This window comes from Amblyomma maculatum, chromosome 4, assembly GCF_055883805.1.
Source record: "Amblyomma maculatum isolate TAMU_Amacu chromosome 4, ASM5588380v1, whole genome shotgun sequence".
Taxonomy (NCBI): Eukaryota; Metazoa; Arthropoda; class Arachnida; order Ixodida; family Ixodidae; genus Amblyomma; species Amblyomma maculatum.
In genome coordinates this window covers 162,812,960-162,837,177 of record NC_139347.1, presented here as the reverse complement: position 1 = coordinate 162,837,177, position 24,218 = coordinate 162,812,960, and the positions used below count along the sequence as shown (strand labels likewise).

The 24,218-nt window shown below is 42.9% G+C and overlaps 1 protein-coding gene across 2 annotated transcripts in view; it reads left to right on the top strand.

Moving 5' to 3' along the window:
- LOC146193389 (MAM and LDL-receptor class A domain-containing protein 1-like) overlaps positions 1-24,218 on the top strand; it is a 301,641-nt gene that overhangs the window by 98,745 nt on the left and 178,678 nt on the right. For both annotated transcript variants that reach the window (XM_084602739.1, XM_084602738.1), the window contains 6 exons: positions 2,387-2,510; positions 7,942-8,079; positions 10,780-11,063; positions 13,043-13,151; positions 14,962-15,078; positions 19,489-19,628. In XM_084602739.1, coding sequence (XP_084458865.1) covers positions 2,387-2,510; positions 7,942-8,079; positions 10,780-11,063; positions 13,043-13,151; positions 14,962-15,078; positions 19,489-19,628 — 912 coding nt within the window. The remainder of the gene's footprint in view (positions 1-2,386; positions 2,511-7,941; positions 8,080-10,779; positions 11,064-13,042; positions 13,152-14,961; positions 15,079-19,488; positions 19,629-24,218) is intronic.

Here is a 24,218-nt window from a genome sequence, read left to right as displayed (position 1 = left end):
ATGAACGTGTTGGAGAGCGCGTAACGTGTTAACGTGTGTTTGAGATGCATTAGATGCGTTAGTGTAACCATAATTGTCGAATGAAACCATGGTGTGCTGTGGCTGCACCTACGCAGTGATTCTTGATGACAGGCCTCGGTGCAATAAAGCATTGCGTGAAATATTCAGATGAAACACCGAATGCACTTTGACTCTGCCTTGCTACTATGCGATGAAATTTCTTTAACCGTCTTCGGTTTATAGCTACAAAGTCTAACTTTGCCAGCAAAAAACAGATGAATAGTTTGGGCTAGTTGATAGCGATTGTTTGAACACATAGCTCAAATATAGGCAAGGACGACGCAGATATAGATTATGGCCTGTATTGTCTACATCTGTCTTCCACAGTGCATTTGCACTATGTTTTCAAAACATTTTTTTACAATGGAGGAAAACACATTTTGAAAATGAAATTTCACGACTTTGTAAGCAATTGCCGCAATCTTGCGACCGCACAAAGAGTGACGCTTTCGCTTTCTTGCGCGCAACCAGTCTAAAGTGTTTCTGCCGAATTTTTTTACGTAGTTGTTTTCTGAGAAAGCCCTCGCAATTATTGCAGATAAAATGGCGGAAGAAATACCTCGCAGTGGTTTCACGTGGGCGATGGCTCGCTAATATCCAACGCCATCTATTTCTTATCGCGTTGTGCAGATACCACCGGTCTTACCTATACATCCGCAGGAAACTAGTATTAGGTACTGAAGAAACTGTACTGCGCGTATTAACAAAAAGCAAAAGCACTGGTGCAACCAGGGCGTTCAAATGCACTCTGTTATGGGCTACCCACAGGGCCAGGTGTGGGCACCGAAGAACCAGTGACCGTTAGTCTCCTCGCAGCTTGGCGAAATATAGGCGCTGATCGTAACTGAAATAACAACAGTTTTATGGTCACCTTTCGCATCGAAGCTCACTTTTATTAGTAATGTCGCGTGGTCAAGACAATGCCAAAACCAGGAAATGAGGGGATTGCTGTTGTACCTAAATGAAGTCTTTATTGGGCTGGATTGCGTCAACAAAAGAATTGAGCGATAACAGCAGGCATGCTCGAAGGTCGTCGAACTGCGAATTACCGTTGAACTCGATCGTCAGCGCTGCATTTAAAGTTGTCGCAGAAAAATATATATAAATAAGCGAAAGGTGACTAGCACAACCTACATGTCACAACTTGGAACATTATGGTAACGTATGCGAGTGGCTGGAAGCGTACGAGATGGGCCTCGCTGCATCTTGCTCGACGAAGAAAACGATAAACCTGCATCTCAGAGACGCTGATCGGGAACAAACAAACAATCACTTGAACGCACTGTGCGGTGCGCGGAATATGATAAGGCCGCACGTCAGTAGCTGCCAGCACAGCAAATTTCCATTACAAGGGTTGGTTGCAATATCTGCTTCTGAGATGAAGCGCGACTGGATAAGTGCTACCTCTTCATAACCATATCAATCCTGCTACGCTTACCTGTGTTAGGTGGCAGTGGCGTCTCCGTAAATCATCTTCCACTATCGATGGCTTTCAGTTGCATTTAGGACTATTTGTGTACGCGTATCTTTGTAGCTGCGTACATATCCGCCAAAGAGTGTTAAACACGGCAGCACATTGTAACGCCGGTCATACAGTCCGCGCATGGCAGCATTCATGACGCATATTATGTTTTGAACAGCCTCATGGCGCGACAATCTCAGGCAGTTTTCACATCCTCACATGTCAGGTGGTATATAATGTCCTAGTTTGTTTATAATTCTACTCTCTAAGCCCGTAAACTAGAAAAAAAATATTCCTTTCAGATTGCAGCAATTTTAAAACGTTCATAACCTTTATACGTGTCAATTTTTGAGGCCTCTATACTTCCATAACCTAAACAATTTCTTGCACGATTGTTTTGAGTAATGACCTGGTGGTTAATTCATTCACAGTGTGTATTGAATCATACCAGTCTCAATGAAGGCGATATATGTACTGTTCTATCCTTCTGTTATCTGGTTTTATTAATATTATTTTATTAATATAATATTAATGTTATTAATATCTATCGTTTTTATTTTTGCACATTGTTTAATAGTCAGCGAGGTTCTCATTATTTCACGAGACGCTCTTCAGGAGATAATACCCGTATACGCCACATTATGGGCACCTCAAAAATGCTGCTATAAAGAAAAAAAGACATAATGTTTTTTTTTTTTTAACTTGGCCCACAATTATGCTTGTTGGTAGCCACTGCTCGTGGTGAGACTAATTGAAATTCTTTAATCTATTTTCTCTCAGTTCCGAGTACATATGCTTCAGAGTTCAGCGTACCTTCTGGGAAAATGTTACCCCCTCTAACGCAGCTGCAAATCTTGCCACCAGGTTCTCTTTCGGGCAACCGTCGGACCCGCATCGACACCAGCCTACGTAGCTCTAGACGACATTGCCATCGGTAACCACGACCGGTGCGAACCTTCCCCCAAGGACGCTGAAGCTTTATCTGCAGGTGAGAGTGATGCTGAAGAATTTAGGAAAGTAAGACACATAAAGAAGCAAGACTGTGGATGAATGGATAGAATATAGGAGCGTCCCCTTTGTAACGGGGTGGTAGCAGTAGCTATCATGCTTATTTTTCTCCCTATATCTTAATTATTGCTTTACATTGGTTAACTCATTCTATTTATTAAATTTTTGCTTCTACATTACTAACATTATGTCACTTCTCTGCTTTTAAGCCATCTTCCAGTCGTTTTTTGCTAGCTTCCACCGCCGGTTTATTCACCCGGCCACTGGCATCTCTAAACCCCAGAGCTTTAGGAACAGTGACTGCGCCTGCATCAAGTTCCGGATGGATACCATTACATTCAAGTATAATATGGTCAATTGTTTCACTGGAGTTCCCACATACAGCATATGCGCCATCTTCATTGTTAAATTTCGTTTTGTAGCTGCGTGTTCTAAGGCACCCTGATCTAGCCTCAAAAAGTAGGGCACTGCCTCTTGAGTTATCAAAGAAATCTTCCTTCCTGATCTGCATTTTCCACTTTCGGTATAATTCCACACTCTCTTTCTTTTCCATCGAATTTATTCACTTTTAACTTCTGTGTTTTTACCTGTTGCTTAACGCTCTTTATTTCTCCGTCCTTGTGACATAGCATACTTAATAGTTAGTTTCCTAGTTCTTTTCATCCAATTTGAGTCAACGCTTTTCAAGAATAGGTATTTAAATACTTTAGCTGCCCATCTGTTACTGTCCAATTTCCTCAGGCGTTCCTCATATCATATTTTACTCTGAGCTTCCCGTACTTCAAAAGATGCCCAGCCCATATCTCTCTCTACCACCTCATTTGTGGTTTTGCCGTGGCCACCTAGTGCTCATCGTCAAACGGCTCTCCGATTTATTTCTAATGTCGACTGTACCTCTGATTTTAGGCACAAAACCGCCATTCCAAAAGTAAGTCCGGGCACCATAATTCCTTTCCAAATACCCCTTAAAACCTCATACTTGTATCCCCATAATGCCCTACGCTTCATTAACCCGGCATTTCTTCACCCTTTGGCCTTAAGTGATTGCTCATGCTTTCAAATGTATGCCAATCCTTCGTTTACCCATACCCCCAGATATTTATATTCTGCTACTCTGGGTATTTCATGGCCTTGTATTTTAAGACCCTGATCATTTGAGCCGTTGAAAATCACCAGACCCGACTTAACTGCGCTAAAACTGAAGCCTAGCGCGTCCCCTTCGTCTCCGCAATACTTAACTAGAGTTTGCAATTCTTCCAGATTCTCAGTAGCAGCATAATATTGTCTGTATACATCAAACCAGGGAGGCGCTGCTCTACCGCCTTTCCACCTAATCTATATAACAGGTTAAAACCTAGGTTACTTTATTGTATCCTCCGTTCCAGGTTTATCATATAAAGCATCAACAGCAGCGGTGATAGAGGACAGCCTTGTCTTAATCCTGTGCCTACTTTGACATCTTCCGTACCTCTTATTCCTTCCCATGTAATTTCAACTTTGTTATCCCGGTATATTTCCTGTAGGAGCTCTATTATCTCATAACCAATACCTTCTTCTTTTAATATGTTCCACATGAGTTCCCTGTTTACGTTGCCGTACGCCCCGTTTATGTCCTGGAAGGCCGAATACAAAGGTCTATTTTCCACTCTAGATATTTCGATGCATTGGGTAAGCACGAACAGGCTATCATCTAAGCGCCTATCATTTCTAAAGCCGTTCTGAAGTTCTCCGAGTATCTTGTTACTTTCTTACCCATGCTTGCACCTTTAATTTCACCGCCTGCATGGGCAACCTGTACATAACAGATGTTATGGTAATCGGCCTGTAGGATTTTGTGTGCATCCTTTCTCCTTTACCTTTATAAATCAAATTAATTTTACTCTGCCACCATATGTCCGGAATTTGCTTATTCGTTATGACTGTTTCCAAAGCTTTTAACAACGTTTTCTTACTTTTTGTACCAAGTTCATTAATCAGCTTGATCGGAATTCCATTTATTACTGTAGATGTGTTTTTAGGAATCTTTTTTCTGCCGTTTTCCAGTTTAGATTGGTCAGTTCTAAGCTGCTTTGTACTTTGCTACTACAGACCCCTGCTTCTTTGAAAGAGAGCCATGGTTAGCCTTGACCGCCTAGTAAAGGGCAGAGACATTAGTCTGCCAACCAAGATCCGTATAACTCGTGCTATGGGTTTCCAGTTGTGATGTATGGATTCGAGAGGTGGATTGTGAAGAAGGCTGACCGCCGAAGAATTGACGCGTTTGAATTGTGGTGCTGGCGGAGACTCTTGAGAGTTCCTTGGACTGCCAGAAGATCAAATCAGTCGATATTGTCGACCATAAACCCTGACTGCTCATTGGAGGGTCAAATTCTAAAGTTAAAGCTCAGCTACTTTGGTCATCTGATGAGAAGAGAGGAGTCGCTGGAGAAAGATTTGATGTTGGGAAAGGTTTAGGGTCACCGGAGAAGGGGTAGGCAGCGAACGCGATGGTTAGATGGCATCCTCAAGGCGCTGCAGATGACGTTATGTGATGTTAGGAAGATAGTCAGAGACCGGAAAGCGTGGCGTGACATGGTCCATAGGGTCACGAAGAGTCGAACACGACTGAACGACTTAACTGAACTGAACTGACCTTGTGTTGTTTCCTGATTTGCGGAGATTACCCTATCATCGCTCTAAAACGACTCGGTTATAACTGATGTAATGTAGTTCACTGCGATGTCTCCCTTTAAAAAATTTCCCTCGTTATCTTGAATCCGATCCTGCTTTCTTTGATTCTTTTTCACTAGCCAGCTTATATGGTTCCAGGATTTTCTTACTCCGCTTCTAGAGGCATCGTGTATGTCAGTCATCCAGCGGTGGGTGGACTGCTTTATTTTACTTTGAACGAGGGCCTGCACCTCAAAATTTTTTGTCGATATGATTCCCATTTTTGGTCGATTTCCTCCTGTGATACCTATGCTTTCTTTGCCACTCGGTGTTAAATTGAAGCAGCCCGTCGTTGTTCAATAACTTCCCTGATTTCCTTATTCCACCAGCTCCGTGGCTTCCTCTTTCCATTCCAACGGTTTCCTACTTTAACCTCCTTAATGTTCCTCCTTATGAGTAGTTCTACCTGTTCATAATCCCAGCCTTATATGGGGCTTTTCTCTATTGCTTCCTCTATGTCTGCTGCTACCTGCGCTACTTCATCGTCGTTTAATTTTGCGTTTACGTTTGGCGAAGTTCCATTTCTCTTTTCATCAAGGGCCCATCTGCAGACTAATACGTTTATGATCACTTCCCAAACTATACTCCCCTCCTCTTCTTCGTCTATTTCCATTTTTTTGACCTTGCTATCAGTTCCCTGCGACATTAGACAGTAGGCAATGGTCGTCTGCCTGTTGCAGAATTCCCACGTGATTTGGCCTTCGCATTTGGGTCTCTATTTACTATAACTAGATCGCGTCGCTCACAGAAATTTAGCATTAGCTTGCCGTTACAATTCGTGTATCCATCCAGATCGCCGATGTGGCCATTCATGTCCCCCAGTAGAATAATATTGGCCCCGTTTCCAAACTGGCGTATATCGTCACTGATACATTCAACAAGATCCTTGTTTTCTTGCCTGCATTGATGTCTTGTTCCTAAATAAACTACCCCTAGCCATGTCCTTATGCCGGCAATTGTTCCTGAAACCCAGATATGTTCTTTACAAGATGATTTAATTTTTTGCCACTTTGTTCCCTGGTGTATCAACATACCTACCCCTCCACCCTTTTTTTTTCCGTTTTAGTTCTGTTGCACCCTTCCCACACATAGCCTTCTATAAACGGCGGATCTTCTAGATCCCTGAGATGAGTCTGGCAAAGAGCGTACACACCTATTTTGTCATCCTTCAAATGCTGTTCTATCTCTAGCCATTTCGCTCTTTTTCTACCTCCTTGCATGTTTATGTAGCTGATCCGAGTGTTAAATTTCTTTTTTGTACTTTTCTTTCTCAACCTACTCTTTGCGATTTTGGGGGGCTCAGCCTCAATTATTACACTTTCTTGTGCGTCACTTCTAACTACCTCTGTGCACGGAGTCCTCGCGGACCCCCTGCCTGCCAGCTACAGCCCTGCCTGCCAGGCGCCAGACGATATCTGCTTCCACCCTTCTGTTAAAATGAATGCCATCTCGCTGAAAAGCCCTACCAAAACCTGCTTTATATACCTCCCTGTTTACCTCAACCACTTCGAAACGATTCTCCAGGCTTAACTTTCTTATGTCCTGATTAACGGTCACCACGTCTTTTTCCAGCTTTCCGTTCAATCCTAGCACCTCTGGTACTGTGCATACAACTATCTGCGTTTGCTGTGCTATCTCCCTGATCTCGTCAACTCCTTTAGCTAAACTTTCCACCACTCCTGCAGCGTCACCATTTAGGACATCGTTTAGCCCCGCGGCTACTATCACCATACTGTGCTCTGCGGAATTTTTCAACAGCCTATTTTTACTTTCTTTTTACTGTCAACCTACTTGAGTGCGCCACTGAGCGGACAGTTGCGTTAACATGAGATCTATGACAACGTTCTCTCAGAACGCAGCCGAGACCGTCGGTTGTATGCTGCCTTTATTTGGCACAGTAGGACAAGCTTTACTACCCTTATTAATTGCTCCACTCAGTGGACTTTATAGAACATATATATTTGCAATTTCAACCTCGAATTTTCTCCGGTTGTCTCGCTGTTTGGCCTGCAGAGGAGCACAGCATCTGAATGCAAAATAAAATAAAGATAATACTAAGGTGTTTTAACCATAATGGCTCCAGGTACCGATACTACTGCGTGCAAGTTATGGTAAGTTGTGATACGGTATGCCATATGGTGAATATGGTATGGTACTTGGGACGTTACGTCCCAGTGTTACGTAAGGTCTATAGGAGAGCCATTATATGAGTTGTGAGTTTATTTTAGTCAATTTAATATTTTTGTTTCCCCTAAAGGCTCTTTTTCAGCAAAGTACATTAGCGGTGGTTACAAATGTCTAGGTGTAATAGTCGGCAGTCATGAGTTTATGATAATGGTAAAAACACTCTTGGTTATGCGAGCATTGTGCGCGGTACAGGCCACCGTTACAATGCGATCCAATTGTGGCTACAATGCCATTATTCTAATCTGGGTTTAGCTGTCACCTAAATCGCACTGCATAATATCCTCACTGCATTTGGCCATTCTTTAAATGCAGCCTCCACGGCATTCAATCTCCGTTAACGGCAGCTACATTTTCTTAATAATCCGACTACTGGAACCCGCTGGGCTCAGATTCTGCGCGTACGAACTGGTGTGGTGCGTTTTTGCAGTTATTTTATCTTTATTTTCATAAAGTCAGTCGTAGGTGCAGAAGTGTTTAACTCGTCAGCCACCTTATCAAAACGCTTCTTGATACAGCGGACCTGCTCAGCTGCAGTTTCTTACGGTTTGACCTCTGCCATTGGATGTCATCTGGCGTGCCTTCCAGTGCATGGGACTTTGGAACGTTTTTCGACGCCGGGCTGGGTCCTTCTTGGGCACCCAAATATGCAAAAGGTAAGGAATAGTAGGACGGTGTCATAGCTCCCGTTTTAAAATACCCTTCCACCTCACTACAATGAAACTGGCGGGGTACGTAAAACACTCCGTTGAAGGAAACTTTTGTTGAGTCGAAATAGGCCAAAACAATGTCTCAATGGACAACACGTACAGACCAAAAATGTGTTTGTTGTACAAGAGTTTGGTCACCTGATTCGGCTAATTGTTTTCGACTAGCGCTGTGGTGCGAGCTTCATATTTAGTCGTCAATTTCATTGCAATGTCATTGGAGAAGGCACCAATAAAACCTCGGGTCACACCTCCTCAGTCCATCACATTTAGTGGACTGCTACTGCTGCTACTGCTGATGGTTGCCCTAAATGATCTGGGAGAAGATGAAAGCTTGCACCTGCGCTTTGTTTCAAACCAGCCAGCCCAACTTATTTGGAGGATTGAACTTATTTGGAGGACCACTATATTATGCGGCAGCACATGCATTTTGTGTTCCGAAAAAATGCCATTCCTCGCGAAGTGCTTACGATCCTGCCAAATATTGAAGTTTGAAAAAACGCTTGCGCCAATCGAAAACTATTTATTATGACCCAATATTTCTGACCCAGATGGGTCTGTTTCTCAGGAGCGAGATTCAGTACCGAATTTTCCAAAATCAAGAAAGCTTTGAAATACGAAATATACCACGATGGTGGCGGATCTCAATCAGTGACGTGGACAATTTCATGCTTAAGGACTTCATCAGCCTTTTGGTCAGGAACGCTGAACCCGAACATGCTCAGGAACGCTGAACCCGAACACACTGATCTTTTCTGGAGTGAAAGGGAAACTTAGCCACCTTCGTTTTATATATTTAAGGCATACATACTGATCAGCTTGCTGGGAAGTAAATGCATCTGCTGCATTCAGTGGTCACCTTACAATACTTGAAGTACCTATTTAATTAAACCTGATAGGTGTTATTTTGTGACGTTTTCAATAAATTTATCAAAGCAACCGACACGGATTAAACTTTGGGCCTAATTATAACGATGCAGGTAGGTAAAGAATGAGATTAATACATAGGCTGGACCGAAAAAGACGCTAATTTTTCACCACGATCTTCTTGGTCCCACTGCGGTATTTTGTATTTTATGTTTTGCTTCAGACTTCATTTGATTTAATCTGAAAGGAGGGATATTGCATGCCATTATATACTCGCAAATGATATAGCAGTGTAGACTCCGCACATTTGCTTTGACCAGATAGCTATGCAGCGCACGACGCTATTACAACACCGACAGAGAAGAAGGTCCTGCCCTCGATAGAGTTCCTGTCTCCTACACAATTTCAGCACAAGCATGAATCAGAAAAGAGCAGCCGATCTCACTGCAGACTTGCCTACGGGATGAGTGTGGTTGATTTAAGATAGAAATACCGACTGTATAGGTGTGTACCCTTAGCCACTATATCCCACATTACACCAACCTGCTGCCACAACAACAACCAATATTCTGGCTCTCTCTACAGGTGGCAGCCGCAAATGCATAGCAAATTACCGTGCAAGAAAAATTAATTTTGTATCCAAAAAATTACCAGTGTAAACTAGCTGCCGGGCGTTTACCAGCATAGTCGACGGACGTGGACGTGTGCACCGCGACAGCCCCCTCTGCCCGGCTGCACCAACACGCGTCACTGATGGCATCCCCATCTCTCTCCATGCCAATCCTTCAAAAGCAGGTGTTATTAAGGCATTCAATATATTATAGTGCACAAAAGAATAAGTGTTCAGTAGGAGCACACATCAGTTGCAGTGAAGGTTTTCAAAGAAACAAAGCAGCGGGGACCAGCGAAAGGGGGCAAATAGGTGGCGATGCATATTTTACCTATCTCAAATACATCTTTAAACTAAGTTCCAATCAGCACATATTTGTTGAAGAGGAAGCACCCTGGAAAGTGCATCGTTCCGACCAGAAGTTTGTTCCTCTGCTTTTGACGTTGACCTCACGGGGAATTGTAAATACTTTTCTGATGGAAAAAAAATATTAAACGAAGTTTGTTCTAGCAGGGTTCGAATACGCAGCTTTCGTGGTCTGGGGAGGTTGCATTTCCTGGCAGTCTGCAGCTCAGGAAGATAGTTTCGCTTTCCTTGTATGAATAAATTTCTGCAAGTGAGCAATTGGCTCGGAGCGCAAGAGCTTAAGGACACTAATACTTTTCGGGATTATATTTTTGGTAGACTAGAAAATAATTGTGCTCCCGAAAGTACTTCAGCGCTGCTTACGGTTCTAAACTTCTAGCTGAGGTGAGTTAAATTTGTAGTTGGGTTCGCTTGGTCGCCAATGCTATTTGCGAAGCATTGCTGGGATTGACTTTCACAATGCGCGCCTATTGCCTTCGATGTTGTGATAACGGATATCAATGCCTGCAGTAATGTTCCTCTGACGAGAACGCAAAGAAAATGCGGACTGTTCAAGAAACAGACGTAATAGGACTCACTCCCTAAAGGTGCACTAAAATATTCCACCTCCTTTGCCTCGGGCTCTTATTTTGAGTTCAGTGCCAAGCACAGCTGATAAATCAGCTCAAATATATTAACGTGCTATGTAATGGCTTCCACATGCTTTGCGAAAAGCAGCCACGGGGAAAGAAGGCTAGCATGCATAGACGTTCCAGCTGCAATTGGCCTCAAAACGCAAACTGCTTCTTTCTTCGACATTGGCGCAGGTGGCAAAGTGTACATAACTGGCAGAAACTTGGCGCGCGCCGGAGGAACCGTTCTACTGCAGTCTGCAGCTGTCCCAGCACAGAGTGAACCTTCATGCTTCTCTTTCTGGTACCACATGTTCGCCGGTCGAGGTGCCAGTCTCTCACTAAGTGCTGCGAAACCGGACTCAGAAAGAAAAAATAAGTGGGCCTCTTCGTTGCTATTCGTCCAAAGAGGCCGTACCACGGCGGATCGATGGTACAACGTGCGCAGGACAGTGCACCTCGACGGGGCGCACAACAAGGTATTTATTCCCCAAGCACTGATAAGAGGTAAATGTTTTGTTAACACACCTGTGTAGCCGAGTGCGCAGTGTGTGAGGTAATTTAGAAATACGTGTTTTTTTTTTGTGCATAAAAGGGGATTCAGCTAAGTGCAAAAAAGAAAGGTTTTCAAAAATACGGACAGGGTGACGAATTGAGGTCTGTTCAGTGCCGCGTGGCCTAGATTGCAGTGTTTTGTTTGCCTTCTCGAAATCCATAATTGTTCGAACAAATTATTCACGTTTGTAAGTTTTAGTGGCAGTAACAAAGTGACATCTCCCAAGTTATCTCCCGAAATGGCTCCCAAAGAAAACAGCTATGACAAATTTCCCACCAAGACACTATTAATGCAGCTCTACTTACTGCTCATGAAAGAAAGCTATCGCTAGAACCGTTAGTAGTGCAAAACTCTCAGGCTGTCATGCAAAGCCACACCACGGAAGGAAGCTTACAGAAACGATGATTGTATTCTGAGAGACGTGCTAAAGCACGCTGAATCAGCACCACTTTTACGTGCTATCATCCTTATTGTATGGCATGTCTCTCTAGGTTGATACAAAATCAGCCTTGCGTGAACGGTTTGTTCACCCAGACAGTCAAGTTATTTTAGACGATCCACAACTTCTGAAATTACACATCATTCCTCATGTCAGCAATTCAAAATTTACAGATGTGCTATACCATTTACGGTTTTATGTCTCACAGTGAAACGAGCTCTTAGGCCCGTCTTAGTGGAGGGATGCAGAGAGCTTTAGACTGTGTGATGTTCTTTAACATGCCCTGACATCGTATAGTAATGGGGCATCTCACTTTTCGCCTACTAGAAACTAGGGTGGCTTAACCGGGTTCGAGCCAGTATCCTCTGGTTCAGCAATAGATCAACCTGTGACACGACAATGAGGAAATTCAAAGTGTAAATCATCCATATTTACATTTTAGTTTTACCAAAGGGGGACCACAGAATTTTTGCCGCGAAGGTGCGGCGCCGCTTAAAGGGTGCCGGTTGGTTTTATTGGGCTGGCAGACTTCGGAAATTTTAACCCTATTTTTGATTAAACATATGTATGCGCAAATTATGTGTGCGTAAATATTGATTCTGTATTTTGACAATGGAGGAATAGTTACGCGATTTAGACAACATACCACGAGCAGCGACGTGAAATACCACGGGCAAGTGACGCAAGTCCTCAGACGAATGTTTTAGACAGTCTCGTTGCGACTAGTAAATTCTAAATAAAGATCTAAGTTTTAAAACTGGCAGCCTTCTATTCCACAAGATAATATTGCCTCTAAAATAAAGAATATAAATTTCATTACTGATTTTAAATAACTAATCGCGTAATTCTTGCAACCTGCGAGGTACAAAATGTCCACCTTGCTGCGCAACCCACGTGCGCAGCGCGTACCCAGTCATTGCATATATATATAAATATATATATATACATATGTATATATATATATATATATATATATATATATATATATATATATATATATATATATATATATATATATATATATATATATATATATATATATATATATATATATATATATATATATATATATATATATAAACAGGCATTTATAAACCGTACAATTAATTATTCGGTGAGAATATCTCAGAAACATATGCTCAGGCGATAAACATCTTTTCCTCTTTCCTCATTTCTTTCTTCCTTACCTAATCAAAAGAAAAATTTTTAAGCAATAAGCAGAGATTTCATAGCTTACGATAGCGGTCGTGCCGCTAATGACAAATACCGCCATATAGTAAACGCTTCGGAGCACGGCCTCTTTGAAGAAAAGCCCTATCGCTGCAGGTGTGGGGTGCAGTAGCTATTGGATGTTTTTAATACGCTTAGTGCAGTGCTATACGAATAAGGATTTGCCTGTGTTAACTAGCATAGGGAAGACGAAGAAACTGATGACCACATTGCCATATTTTTCGCTCGTGCAGCTTACCTTCAATGCCACTAATGCGCCATCTATGAGATCGGCAGTTGTAGTGGCTCTCAGCTCTCTTACGTTAACACCTGGGCCGTGCGACGTATTGACGGACGGAGAAGGTGAGCATTACTACGCTTCATGCTGACATGAAATTGCCGCGCTTGAAGGCTGACATTCTTCGTAAATATGTAGGACGAAGCTGGACGGTAGACAATGAGTTAAAAATGACGGCCCTTAACAATGTACTAGCTGGGCATGTGGGTAAGGCACGCAATGGGTTTCTTGGCAGACTACATCGCCTTCAAATTATACGTCTTGTTACTGTTGCCGCTATGATATATAGCGAGAGGCAAATCATTTAAAAAGGAAGACAAATCTCGAGAGGTTTCGATTTAAAACCGCTATTCTGGGTAGAGCTCTTGGTATGCTTTACACTATAAAATAGCATGTGACAATGTGAAGCGTTCCTCAAATTTTTTTTATTTAGAAAGTCGAAAATATTGAGGAGCCGGAATACTCTTGTTACTCTGGCAGCGAAGTGTACGCATTTCATTAATAGCACAACAAAGCACGCTGTAGATATAGCCTTTCTTTCCTCGTCAGATGCTTATGATTTCAAATCGAAACATATTCACAAAATTTTAAATATGGATTCCTGGCTGTGGTGTGGATAAAAAGGCATCTCTTACTGTTAGGCTACAATTTACTGTGCTTGTCTATGGAGTTTGGATACATTTCGCTGCTAACGGTGCATTACTTGCAGCGAGGTTACTGTTACGCTAGCTGTGTAGTTCAGCGTCAGCTTTCAGCTGGGCGAAAGTATAGATTATGGCCGAGAAATAATTATATATCAAGCAATCAGTACGTGCTGCTTGATGTAGTGTTTGAGCTGGCACTACACTGACATCGCACAGTATACGGACGCCTTGTTTTTTGCCTCCATGAAGAAGCGGCCGCTGCAGCTGGGATTTAATCCCGCATCCTTGGGCAGAGTAGTCGAGCGCCCTAACCACTGCGAAACCACGGCGGGGCAGAAATAGACGTATTAAAGGAATAAAAAGGCAGTATTAAATGCGGTTCGTAGGTTCGTATGTACTAGTAAGGCCAAGCTTAAGCTTCGCCGTAGATAGTTTTTTTTAATATTCGTGCATTTTTTATGCACCGCATTTCTAGTCATCAAAGACCTATTATCTAGAAATAGCGAAAGCCATTCATGCGAACGGAGTTTTTATTCTGCAGCCGCAATAGCGTAGTACCAGTCTATTAAACTCCCCAATCAATGCCCCTCATCCGAAATGAACCCCCCAAAAATCTAGTAATATAACCATGCATCATAGAAGTACACCTGCAAGGATCAAGCTCGAAAACCCACCGAGAGCGATAGAAGAAAATTTAAACCTATCTTTATCAAAGAGGAAAATTATCTGTTTCCCATTGTTTCCTGAATACGAAGCCGCATCTCACTTATTATATTCGAATAACCTTAGCGAAGCATCGGCGTCTACCAAGAATTGCCCCCGCTTTTGTCTAGATAGTCTCACAGAGATGTTTTAGAGCATAAACAATAAATGAAATCAAGCTCAGACTATCTGCAAGAAATTGGTGATCAGCTGCGGCCTGAATACACGCCTTCAAGATAAGGTTTGCTTACGTTCTACTTGGTGAAACTACGTGTCACATTATCTACGTATTAGGCTTATGCCTAATGTGCAGATAATGTGAATCGTAGACAAAAAATAGCGCTGTCCCTTGAAATATTTCTTTCTCTTTTTGACGCGCAAGAATTCATGGGTTCTAAGGAAACAGAAAATTTATAGCTTGCTCTAGTTGCTTTCTCTTTGTTCTTGCCTCTGAACCTCCATTGCTTTTTTAATACTTGAATTTACCACGTTAGATTTTCTCAGGCATAAGATGTTCGTTTCACCGCAGGGTACTGTGACTTTGAGTTCGACTCGTGCACTTGGAATGCACAGGGGGGCTGGCAGCGACTAGAGAAACAAAACATATCTGCACTCGCAGAAAGACGTTCGGGACCAGTCGATTCTGGTATGTAGACTTATTTCCTATCGCTTTATTCCTAAAAGAAAACCAGGTTTTTTGGCGTGCCTAGAGCGCTCACACATGAGTGTCTGCACCAAGAAGCGGCCGTGATTTTCTTTCAGAAGTGTTAATATTAAGGTCGTAAGAATGCGCACTCTTAAGCACTAACTTCCTAGTACCTCTGCAATGTTTTGTCATCAAATCCTAAAATCCTTTTCACACATTTACATTTTGACCTTATCAAACCACTAAACAAATTAGAGTGACCATTATTATTAATACGACCTTTACTCTTTTTATAAAAAAAATGTTGCACATTTTCTACAATCAGGGGTTTAATTTGCGTCTCAATGTTTCAATCTAGTGGTAGGGCTTGTAACATTTAGTTTATTAACTAAATTAATAATATGCGAGGTTCGTGCCTTGTGCAAGCTCTTAATGCCTATCCTTCAATAACTGCATAATTGGGTCCCTATAGTGCCCTGCCGCGTATGTCGGCAATACAATGCGTAAAAAGTTTTTTTGACGTTCTATTCAGCTTACCATGGACAAATGCTAGTGCAATTGGTAATGAAATCAACAAACAAAACACCCTTTTGCCAAAGCTTGCCCTTGTACTATAAGAAGACATTATCGCCATATCCTATCACTGAATGCATTGCTGTTTTGTCTAGGGTCAGTTTCATGCTCCTGATGTGAAGAGTTTAGTTTTACGCGTGGTGTAGCTGATTTCGCATTTGCTCATGTTTGTTGCATTTTTTTTGGTACACTGGAAAGTGGCGCCAGGTGTTGTCTCTTCTTAGAGAGAAAGCGTCAGGAGTGATATAAAGGCTAAAAGTGCCCGCAATTTTATCAAGTCTTTGCCCACCTGCTATGGGAAGCAAGCGCAGCAAATCAGAGAGAGAGGGAAATAACTTTCATAGTCACTTTGGAAGAAGAATGCGCAAAAAAGTACAAGTGGAGAGAGAAATTCAAAAGCGTCACCTCGCTACTTTTTCGAATCGCTAACTTTTTGCTTTAGCTTTCTCTGAGGCATTGTAAAAGGGAACAAATACAAAAGCAGGTAACATAAAGGCTGCATATTTAAATTTATGTCTCTATTTTGATCAGTTATGATGGACAGATTGAACATTGATATCTTGGGTATCATTGAGCTCAAGTGGAACGGAATGGGAGGAATTAATTCCGGCGACCATTATGTCTATTATTATTTTTCTTATAGCAGACTGGAATGCTAAGGTGGGCTGTGAAGAAATATCCGGAATTACAGGCAAGTTCGGTCTTGGTGAGCAAAATGAAGCTGGGCAAAGGCTAGTAGAGTGTTGTCAAGAAAACAACCTGATCATAGCGAATACTCATTTTCAACAGCACAAGAGGAGCCTGTAGACACGGACTTCACCGGGCGGTCTGTACAGGAATCAGATCGATTATATTCTTTGCCGGCAGAGATGGAGAAGCGCTATACAAGCAGTAAAAACAAGCCCTGGGGACGATTGTGGCACCGATCATCAGCTTCTGGTTGCCAAAATTAAGCATCGATTGAGCAAAACGAGGAAAACTAGAAGGCCGTTCAGGTATGATCTGAATCAAATTCCATCAGAATATGCTGTGGAAGTGAGGAATAGATTTCAAGAATTAGATCTAGAAGACAGAGAGCCTTAAGAGATGTGGACTCATGTTCGTGACATAATACAAGAAGTTGCTACTAAGGTAGTTCCAAAGCAAACGAAATGCAAGAAAGCAAACTGGTTATCTTAAGAGGCTTTGCAAATAGCTGAGGAAAGTAGGATGGAAAAAGTTATGGGGAAAGAGAAAGATACAAGGTTCTCAATGCGGATTTTCAGAAAATAGCAAGGAGAGATAAGAATGCCTTTCTGAACATGCAGTGTCAAGCAGTTGAGGACAACAATCAATTAAAGAACACAAGAGCTTTGTATAAGACAATCAAAGATATCAAAGGAAGCTTCTGTGCTTAGCTGGGCATGATAAAGGACAAACGAGGCAAGGACCTCACTGAAGTCTCATAGATAAAGAAGAGGTGGCAGGAATACACAGAAGAACTGTACAAGAAGTATCCAGATGTGCAAACTCGACATAAGACGGTTTTGATTACTGATCTCGAGCCGGACATCCTGAAGAGTGAAGTTAAATGAGCCTCAGTCAGCCTTGCTAAGAACAAAGCTAGCGGAATTGATGGCATTCCAGCTGAGTTGCTTCAAAACCTTAACCATGACGCTTATAACATTCTGCATACATTATGTCAGAAGATTTGGACAACCCTGCAGTGGCCACAGGATTGGAGGAGGTGAGTTTACATCCCCATTCCAAAGAAAGGCAGTGCCAGAGATTGTTCCAACTACACCACGATCGCGCTTATTTTGCATGCTAGCAAGGTGATGTTGAAAATCCTCCAAGGTAGGCTGCAGCAGTATGTGGATCGAGAGCTTCCGAACGTGCAAGCTGGGTTTCACAAGGGCAGAGGAACTAGAGACCAGATTGCCAATCTTCGCTGGATCATGCAAAAAACAAGAGAGTTCCAGAAACCCATCTACTCCTGCTTTATTGATTATGCGAAAGCGTTTGACTGCGTAGATGACAGCAGATTGTGGCAAGCTCTCCAAGAGATGGGAGTTTCAATTCACCTCATCTGTCTCCCCAGGAACCTGTATGAAGTGCCAGAGGCCACAGTCAGAACTGGGCATGGTCTTACTGATTGATTTCCGATTGAGAAAGGAATGAGACAAGGTTGCATACTATCGCCCTGCCTGTTTAACCTATATGCACAGTGCATCATGAAGAAGGCCGGTCTGGATGAGTCTTCAGCTGGAGTGAAAATTGCTGGAAAACGTATCACAACCTTAGATATGCGGATGATACCACTTTAATGGCAGAAAGTGAAGTGGAACTCAAGAGACTTCTGATGCGCGTACAAGAAGAGAGTGAGACGTTTGGGCTTAAACTGAACAATAAAAAGACAAAGATCATGGCGTCTTGCCCTATCAAGTTCGAGAGCATCAAGGGACAAGAAGTGGAAGCTGTGACAGATTTTCTCTTCTTGGGCTCCAAGGTTACCCCGAAAGGAGACTGCAGCCATGAAATTAGGAGACGCATGCTTCTGGAAAAGAGCGCCATGGTTAGCCTTGACTGCTTAGTAAAGAGCACAGACGTTAGTCTGCCAACCACTATCCGTATCTCGTGCTATAGTCTTTCCAGTTGTGATGTATGGATACGAGAATTGGACTGACCGCCGAGTTGGAGTTGGAGGAGAAGGCTGACCGCCAAAGAATTGACGCGTTTAAATTGTAGTGCTGGCGGAGACTCTTGAGAGCTCCTTGGACTGCCAAAAGTTCAAATCAGTCGATATTGTCGACCATAAACCCTGACTGCTCATTGGAGGGTCAAATTCTAAAGTTAAAACTCAGCTACTTTGGCCATCTGATTAGAAGAGAGGAGTCGCTCGAGAAAGATTTGATGTTGGGAAAGGCTGAGGGTCGCCGGAGAAGGAATAGGCAGCGAACGCGATGGTTAGATGGCATCCTCGAGGCGCTGCAGATGAAGTTATGTGATGTTAAGAAGATAGTGAGAGACCGGAAAGCGTGGCGTGACATGGTCCATAGGGTCACGAAGAGTCGGACATGACTGAACGACTGAACTGGACTGATGATGGTAATGGTTATTATGGTTTCAACACTATGATTGTCTTTTGTTGTTTTCGACCACAATTTAAGTTTACAGAGCTCGCTAAATACGAAGCGAACCATATCCCATCGTTTTTAAAAACTGTAAAGAAAAAAGAAAAGAAACCACCTGTGTCGTGCCGCTCCCCCTTTTTGTTAAGCTAGCTTAGGTTTACCAACCTTCTAATTCTAGTATATAAACGCTAGGCGCTAGCAGCAGGCAGCCGAAGCTGCTGACTCATGCCTCTCAACTTTAGCAATAAGTTGCTAAAAAGAAAAAAGAAATACATAAGGTGTGACGAAGATTTCTTGCCACGTAACACTTCTGAGTAAAGTATTTTTCCTTTCGTCACGTGAATTTGTGTTTTGTCTTGAAGTTTGACATTCAGGCACTCTAAAGTGTGGCTTTGTTTGAAAGATGACAGTAGGTTTTTGCCTTGGGTACTACCTTCTATGGTAGCGCTTGCGGCGCCCTGTAACGACCCTAGGACCTGCTTCAGCGCACTTCGGACGATTTACCTAGCACTGGCAAACTCAGCAGTTCATTCGGTTGGAGTGCGTTTCGGACAGCCTTTGGAGCACCACTTTCAGCAATGCTTCACCCGTCTACATGAAATCAATTTCTGGACAGTGGCCAGTAGCGATTTCCGCCCATAGGATGTAACATTGTTACTTTCTGAACATTATGGAAGTAAGAATCGAATGATCTATGAAACATATTTGTTTGTTTCTCTTGCAGTTTACGTCATAACAGCTACCCAAACGGCTTCTTCAAAGGCTGGGGCCGAACTGACAAGCCCAAAGTGGCAGGGCCTGAGAGCGCCCAGGTGCCTCGAGTTCTGGTCCCAGTCAGCAGGAAAGACCGGCTCCCAGCTCCAGGTGAGCCGCATACTACCACACAAAAAATTATGGATAGTTTTAAAACCTACAGGCTACACTGCCATAGTTGTACATAATAAGCGTTGAAATCCTGTTTCCTCATGCTTCTCCGCGAAAAATTAAAAACAAATCAGAGAATATTAGAGCTACCTGCCTATGAGCTTTTTAAGAGTTCACGTAAAAGGTGCTGGTAATGCCTGGAAAGTGAAATGCGCAACTTTAAGTCATCCTTCCATTTTACCATAAGGTGGGAGGTATCTTGTGCTATAACGTGTCCTTGTCGTGGCTGCAAAGACATTATTTTTTAAGAACTCACCAGCGACAGGTGCAATCTGCAGTAGAATATTACCCTTGTTACTAGTGTCGTTATTATATTGCGAAATTGCGAAATGCACTTTATTACCGTACCAGCTTTAAACACCTGTTGCCTCAGTTTCGCTTCATTCAAGTGGTACTAGACGTTCTAGTATGTAACCAGAGAATTTGTCAAGAAGCCCGTTACCGTATAATGGGGACTGCATGACGGGAGCGGAGGAATGTGTGCGCGGACGATTGTTTTCAGGGGGCTGATTGAGAGTATGGTGGTTCCTTTGCCGTCATCTCAGGAGGGAAGTATGGCAATGGTGAGGAACCCGCTGCCCCAGAGTGCTTACTAACGAAACTAGACAGATGAGGGTAATTTGGAAAGCGAAGAGAGTAGAAAAGAGGAGGAAACTGCTTTCGGATGGTGGATACAACGAAATCCTTCCATGGGGCGTCAGTCGCTGAAGGAGGAGACTATAAAATGACGAGACTGCAAGAAAGTGCAAGCCATGAGTGATTTAGCACTTACACGAGGACAGCGCTCTAGGCCCAGTATATGTGGGAGCATATTTAGTGGGCTTGACAAAAGCTATACTGCCTACAGTAGAAAAATACATTCTAACTACCCTAAACACTCCAATTACAAGCAATTAAGATTACGCATCTGATATAAATAGCATGTAACTGCGTCTCATCAGTGCAATATGGATAATATAAAATTTATTCTATGGTACTACTTGCCGTTATAAAACGCGGGGAGCGCCTTTTTTATGCTTTCTGTGCAAGGGAAAAGGAGCGAACAAAGGGAGCCGGCTGTTGGTGCTAGCGCGGGATATCATCCCTACGCGCCGCTGCCGGACTAGGATCAAGGTCGCACCATTGCTCGTTTGGAAACGCAATCCGCGGCTGTATTCGCACATGTTGGGTCGTCTAGTTTTCGACTGCATTCGTGTTGTTTCAGGTACTGACAAATCATTGTTGGAAGGGAACCCCGGAGCATTTGCTGCTTATTGTAACCAGCCCATTTTAGCTTCATCTATCGTTCGTGGCAATTACTGTCGAATGCGCTCTTGCCTTGTCTGCTGCGCGCTCGAGTGTGCCTGCTTGCCGAAATACAATGCTTAGATAATTGTGCTATCACCGCCATGATCAATTCTCTGAGAGTCGTTTTTTGAAGGCAGTGCTTTGCAGCAGCTAATACTGAATGTTTGAGCGCTAAAAGAACCCCGGTGCTTGCTGCCGCCTACTAGCAGACTGCAAGCACGTACAACGAACATGCACAAAATAGTACGTAAATATCTTAGACTGCTATCGAAGCGATGCATGATGTCGCATTCGTTTCGTACTGTTTTTGAGGGCTACAATTCTCGCCACCAAAAGTGAGCGCGACTTGCGCCAGAAAAATGTGAATCTGTGCCATGGGACTTCATTGTTTAAGTGTTTCAAGAAGCTATAAATTGTGATGCTATAAAAACAGAGCTTTCTACCGCACACTAGCTAAAGCACTTTCCTCCTTGTGCGAACCATGTGCCTTGATTCATATATAAATTCCCTGAGTTGGCTCACAACTTTAGCCAATAGACACGCGGGAAAAATGCGCGTATGCTTTGAACAGCGACGTAAATTATTCAAACGGAGGCTTCGCAAAGACTGCCAAATAGATGCGCACATGCTCTTGAGATCAGGAGAAATTGAGACAATGTTTAGCAGGACTCGAGAAAAAGAAGGTATTTAATGCGGAGGCTAACTCACGATGTCAGTGAATCGTATATCTGCCATTGCCACATTGTCGGGCACTTTCTCGAAAGGGGCCTGTTTCGGAATATTTATATGCCTGTCAGTAACATTGATTGCGTATACCTGCAAAGGTGTGGCCTCAGTTATGAACCGATATAAAGTTCATGGCCTGTATGCGTTGCATTCATCAAATTTTTATTGGAGGAAGAGGCTTCACGCATCTTCGGACGACGGTCGAAAGCCGCGCAGGCCCTGTCCTGGTCCGCCTCGAACTCTTTAGAGAGCTCTGCTCCGCTGTTGCGCCGCTCTCAAGAATCTCAGGGTACTCAGCCGTTTCGGTCGGAGTGGGAGTGGTGAAAGGGACTGAGTGACCTATGCCGCTGCTTCGGGGCGGTTTGATTTAACGCAGTTTTGATGTAACCCAGGGAAATATATCTGTTCCCTCGTTTTTGTTAAACCCCTTTTCGACTACATTTGCATTTGTAATTTGGAGCACGAAGAGCTAGATCAACGTATACTCCAATAATGTAATCAGTGACTTCAACAGAGTATCATCTTCTTTCGAGGCACCATCAGCACAAGATGACCCTAACGGTGCTCTAACTACATCCGAAAATGGCACAGGAAATTAAGCTGTATTACCAAAACACGAGAGGGCTGCGAACTAAAACGGAAGCTCTCTTCGCGAATGCATACGAATGTGAGTATGACATTATATGCCTGACAGAAACGTGGCTAAACTCATCATGTTCAAGTGCGTCTTATTTCACAGATGAGTATGCTGTCTTCAGGGCCGACAGGGTCTATTCTGGCAAGATTAAATACGGGGGCGGAGTTCTGATAGCCTGCCGTTCTTTGCTAAATGCGTTTAGGAGACCAGAGCTGGAGACATACGAAGAATGTGTGTGGTTGGAAATTCCAACGTGTGACAAATCGCACTATCTAGTTGGTTGTTACTACTTTCCGCCAAATTCTGCTCCTAACGTTTTTACCGATCATTTCTTAGATATTGGGGAAAAAAATCGATTTTTCAAAATACAAGGTTCACATTTACGGAGACTTTAATCTTCCTAAGGTCGATTGGTCCACTGGTTTGGTCACTAGTGACTGCACAGCAACTCGAGAAAAAGCCGAATGTTTAATTGATTTTAGTAATTTCTGTGGTTACATCAATGCAATGCAATGAAGAACTGTGCTGGAAACATTTTAGACCTAATTCTATCTAATGTGCCTCTTTTCGGCGTGCAAGCGGTGCGCGATCCTCTTGTTCTGATAGACAAATATCATTGACCGTTTACCTTGTCGTTCTTTTTGTCTTTTCGTCCAGTGCGTGAGATGGTGCCAGAAAAATTTAGATACGCGTATGGCAATTACCTGAAGCTGTACAATGATCTTCAGGCCTACGATTGGTCTGAATTGCTTGAGATTGATGATGTAAACACAGGCGTCGAGCTACTTACATCAGTTGTACAGGGCATAATGAAAACATGTATACCACGCCGTAAATCGAAGAAGTGTAGATTTCCTTGCTGGTTCTCGCGCGATTTGAGACATTACTTGAAGAAAAAACAGAAGTTTCATAAACTCTACGTGAAATCAGAAAGTGAGTATTGGTACTAAAGATATTCATTGTGCAGAAAAATTGTGTAAAAACTGATTGCACGTGATGAAGCCGAGTACCACAAACTTCTTGAACAGAACTTCAAAAAGGAACCAAACAGTTTTTGGGATTTTGTGCGCAAGCAACGAAATGATAAGGTTAGTGCTGCTGCGATAAAGACGCTCGATGGTATCTGTTTTAAACCTCAAGATGTGTGCCGAGCTTTTGCTGATCACTTCAGCTCTTGTTTTGTGCGCCATGATAACGCACCAGCTCTTATCACTTCTGAAGACAGCGCTGACTGTTTGGCTTATGATAATGTTACCGAGCATGAGGTTCTTTTGGCGATTCAGAAACTTAAGCCAAAACTTTCAACAGGAGTTGATGAAATTCCCAGCTTCGTAATCAAAGGATGCGCTGACATTTTTGGCCCTGTTTTAGCACATTTGTTCAACTAATCATTGCGAACTGGTGTTTTTTCTTGTCATTGGAAATTGTCAGTAGTTGTTTCTGTATTCAAGTCTGGCGATGCTTGTGATGTGAACAACTTTCGGCCTGTGTCACTGATTTGTTCTTTTGCGAAAGTTTTTGAAATGGTTATGTACGAACGCATGGGCTCATACTTCAAGCAGAAGATCTCAATTCTGCAGCACGGGTTTTTAAAAGATCGACCTGTGGAAACGAATTTATGCAGCTTTCTTGATTATACTGGCTCACATGTATTTAATCGCGGTCAGGTAGACGCAGTCTACTTTGACATGACTAAAGCTTTCGATACGGTTTCCCATGAGGTACTTCTGATGAAGATGGAAAGATACGGACTTTGCCCCATGTACTGTAGGTGGCTCAAAAGCTACCTTGGCAGCCGCTGTAACATGGTCCGATTTTCCGGCTGTGTGTCCAACGAATTTCTATCATCTTCGGGAGTGCCTCAAGGCTCCAACTTAGGA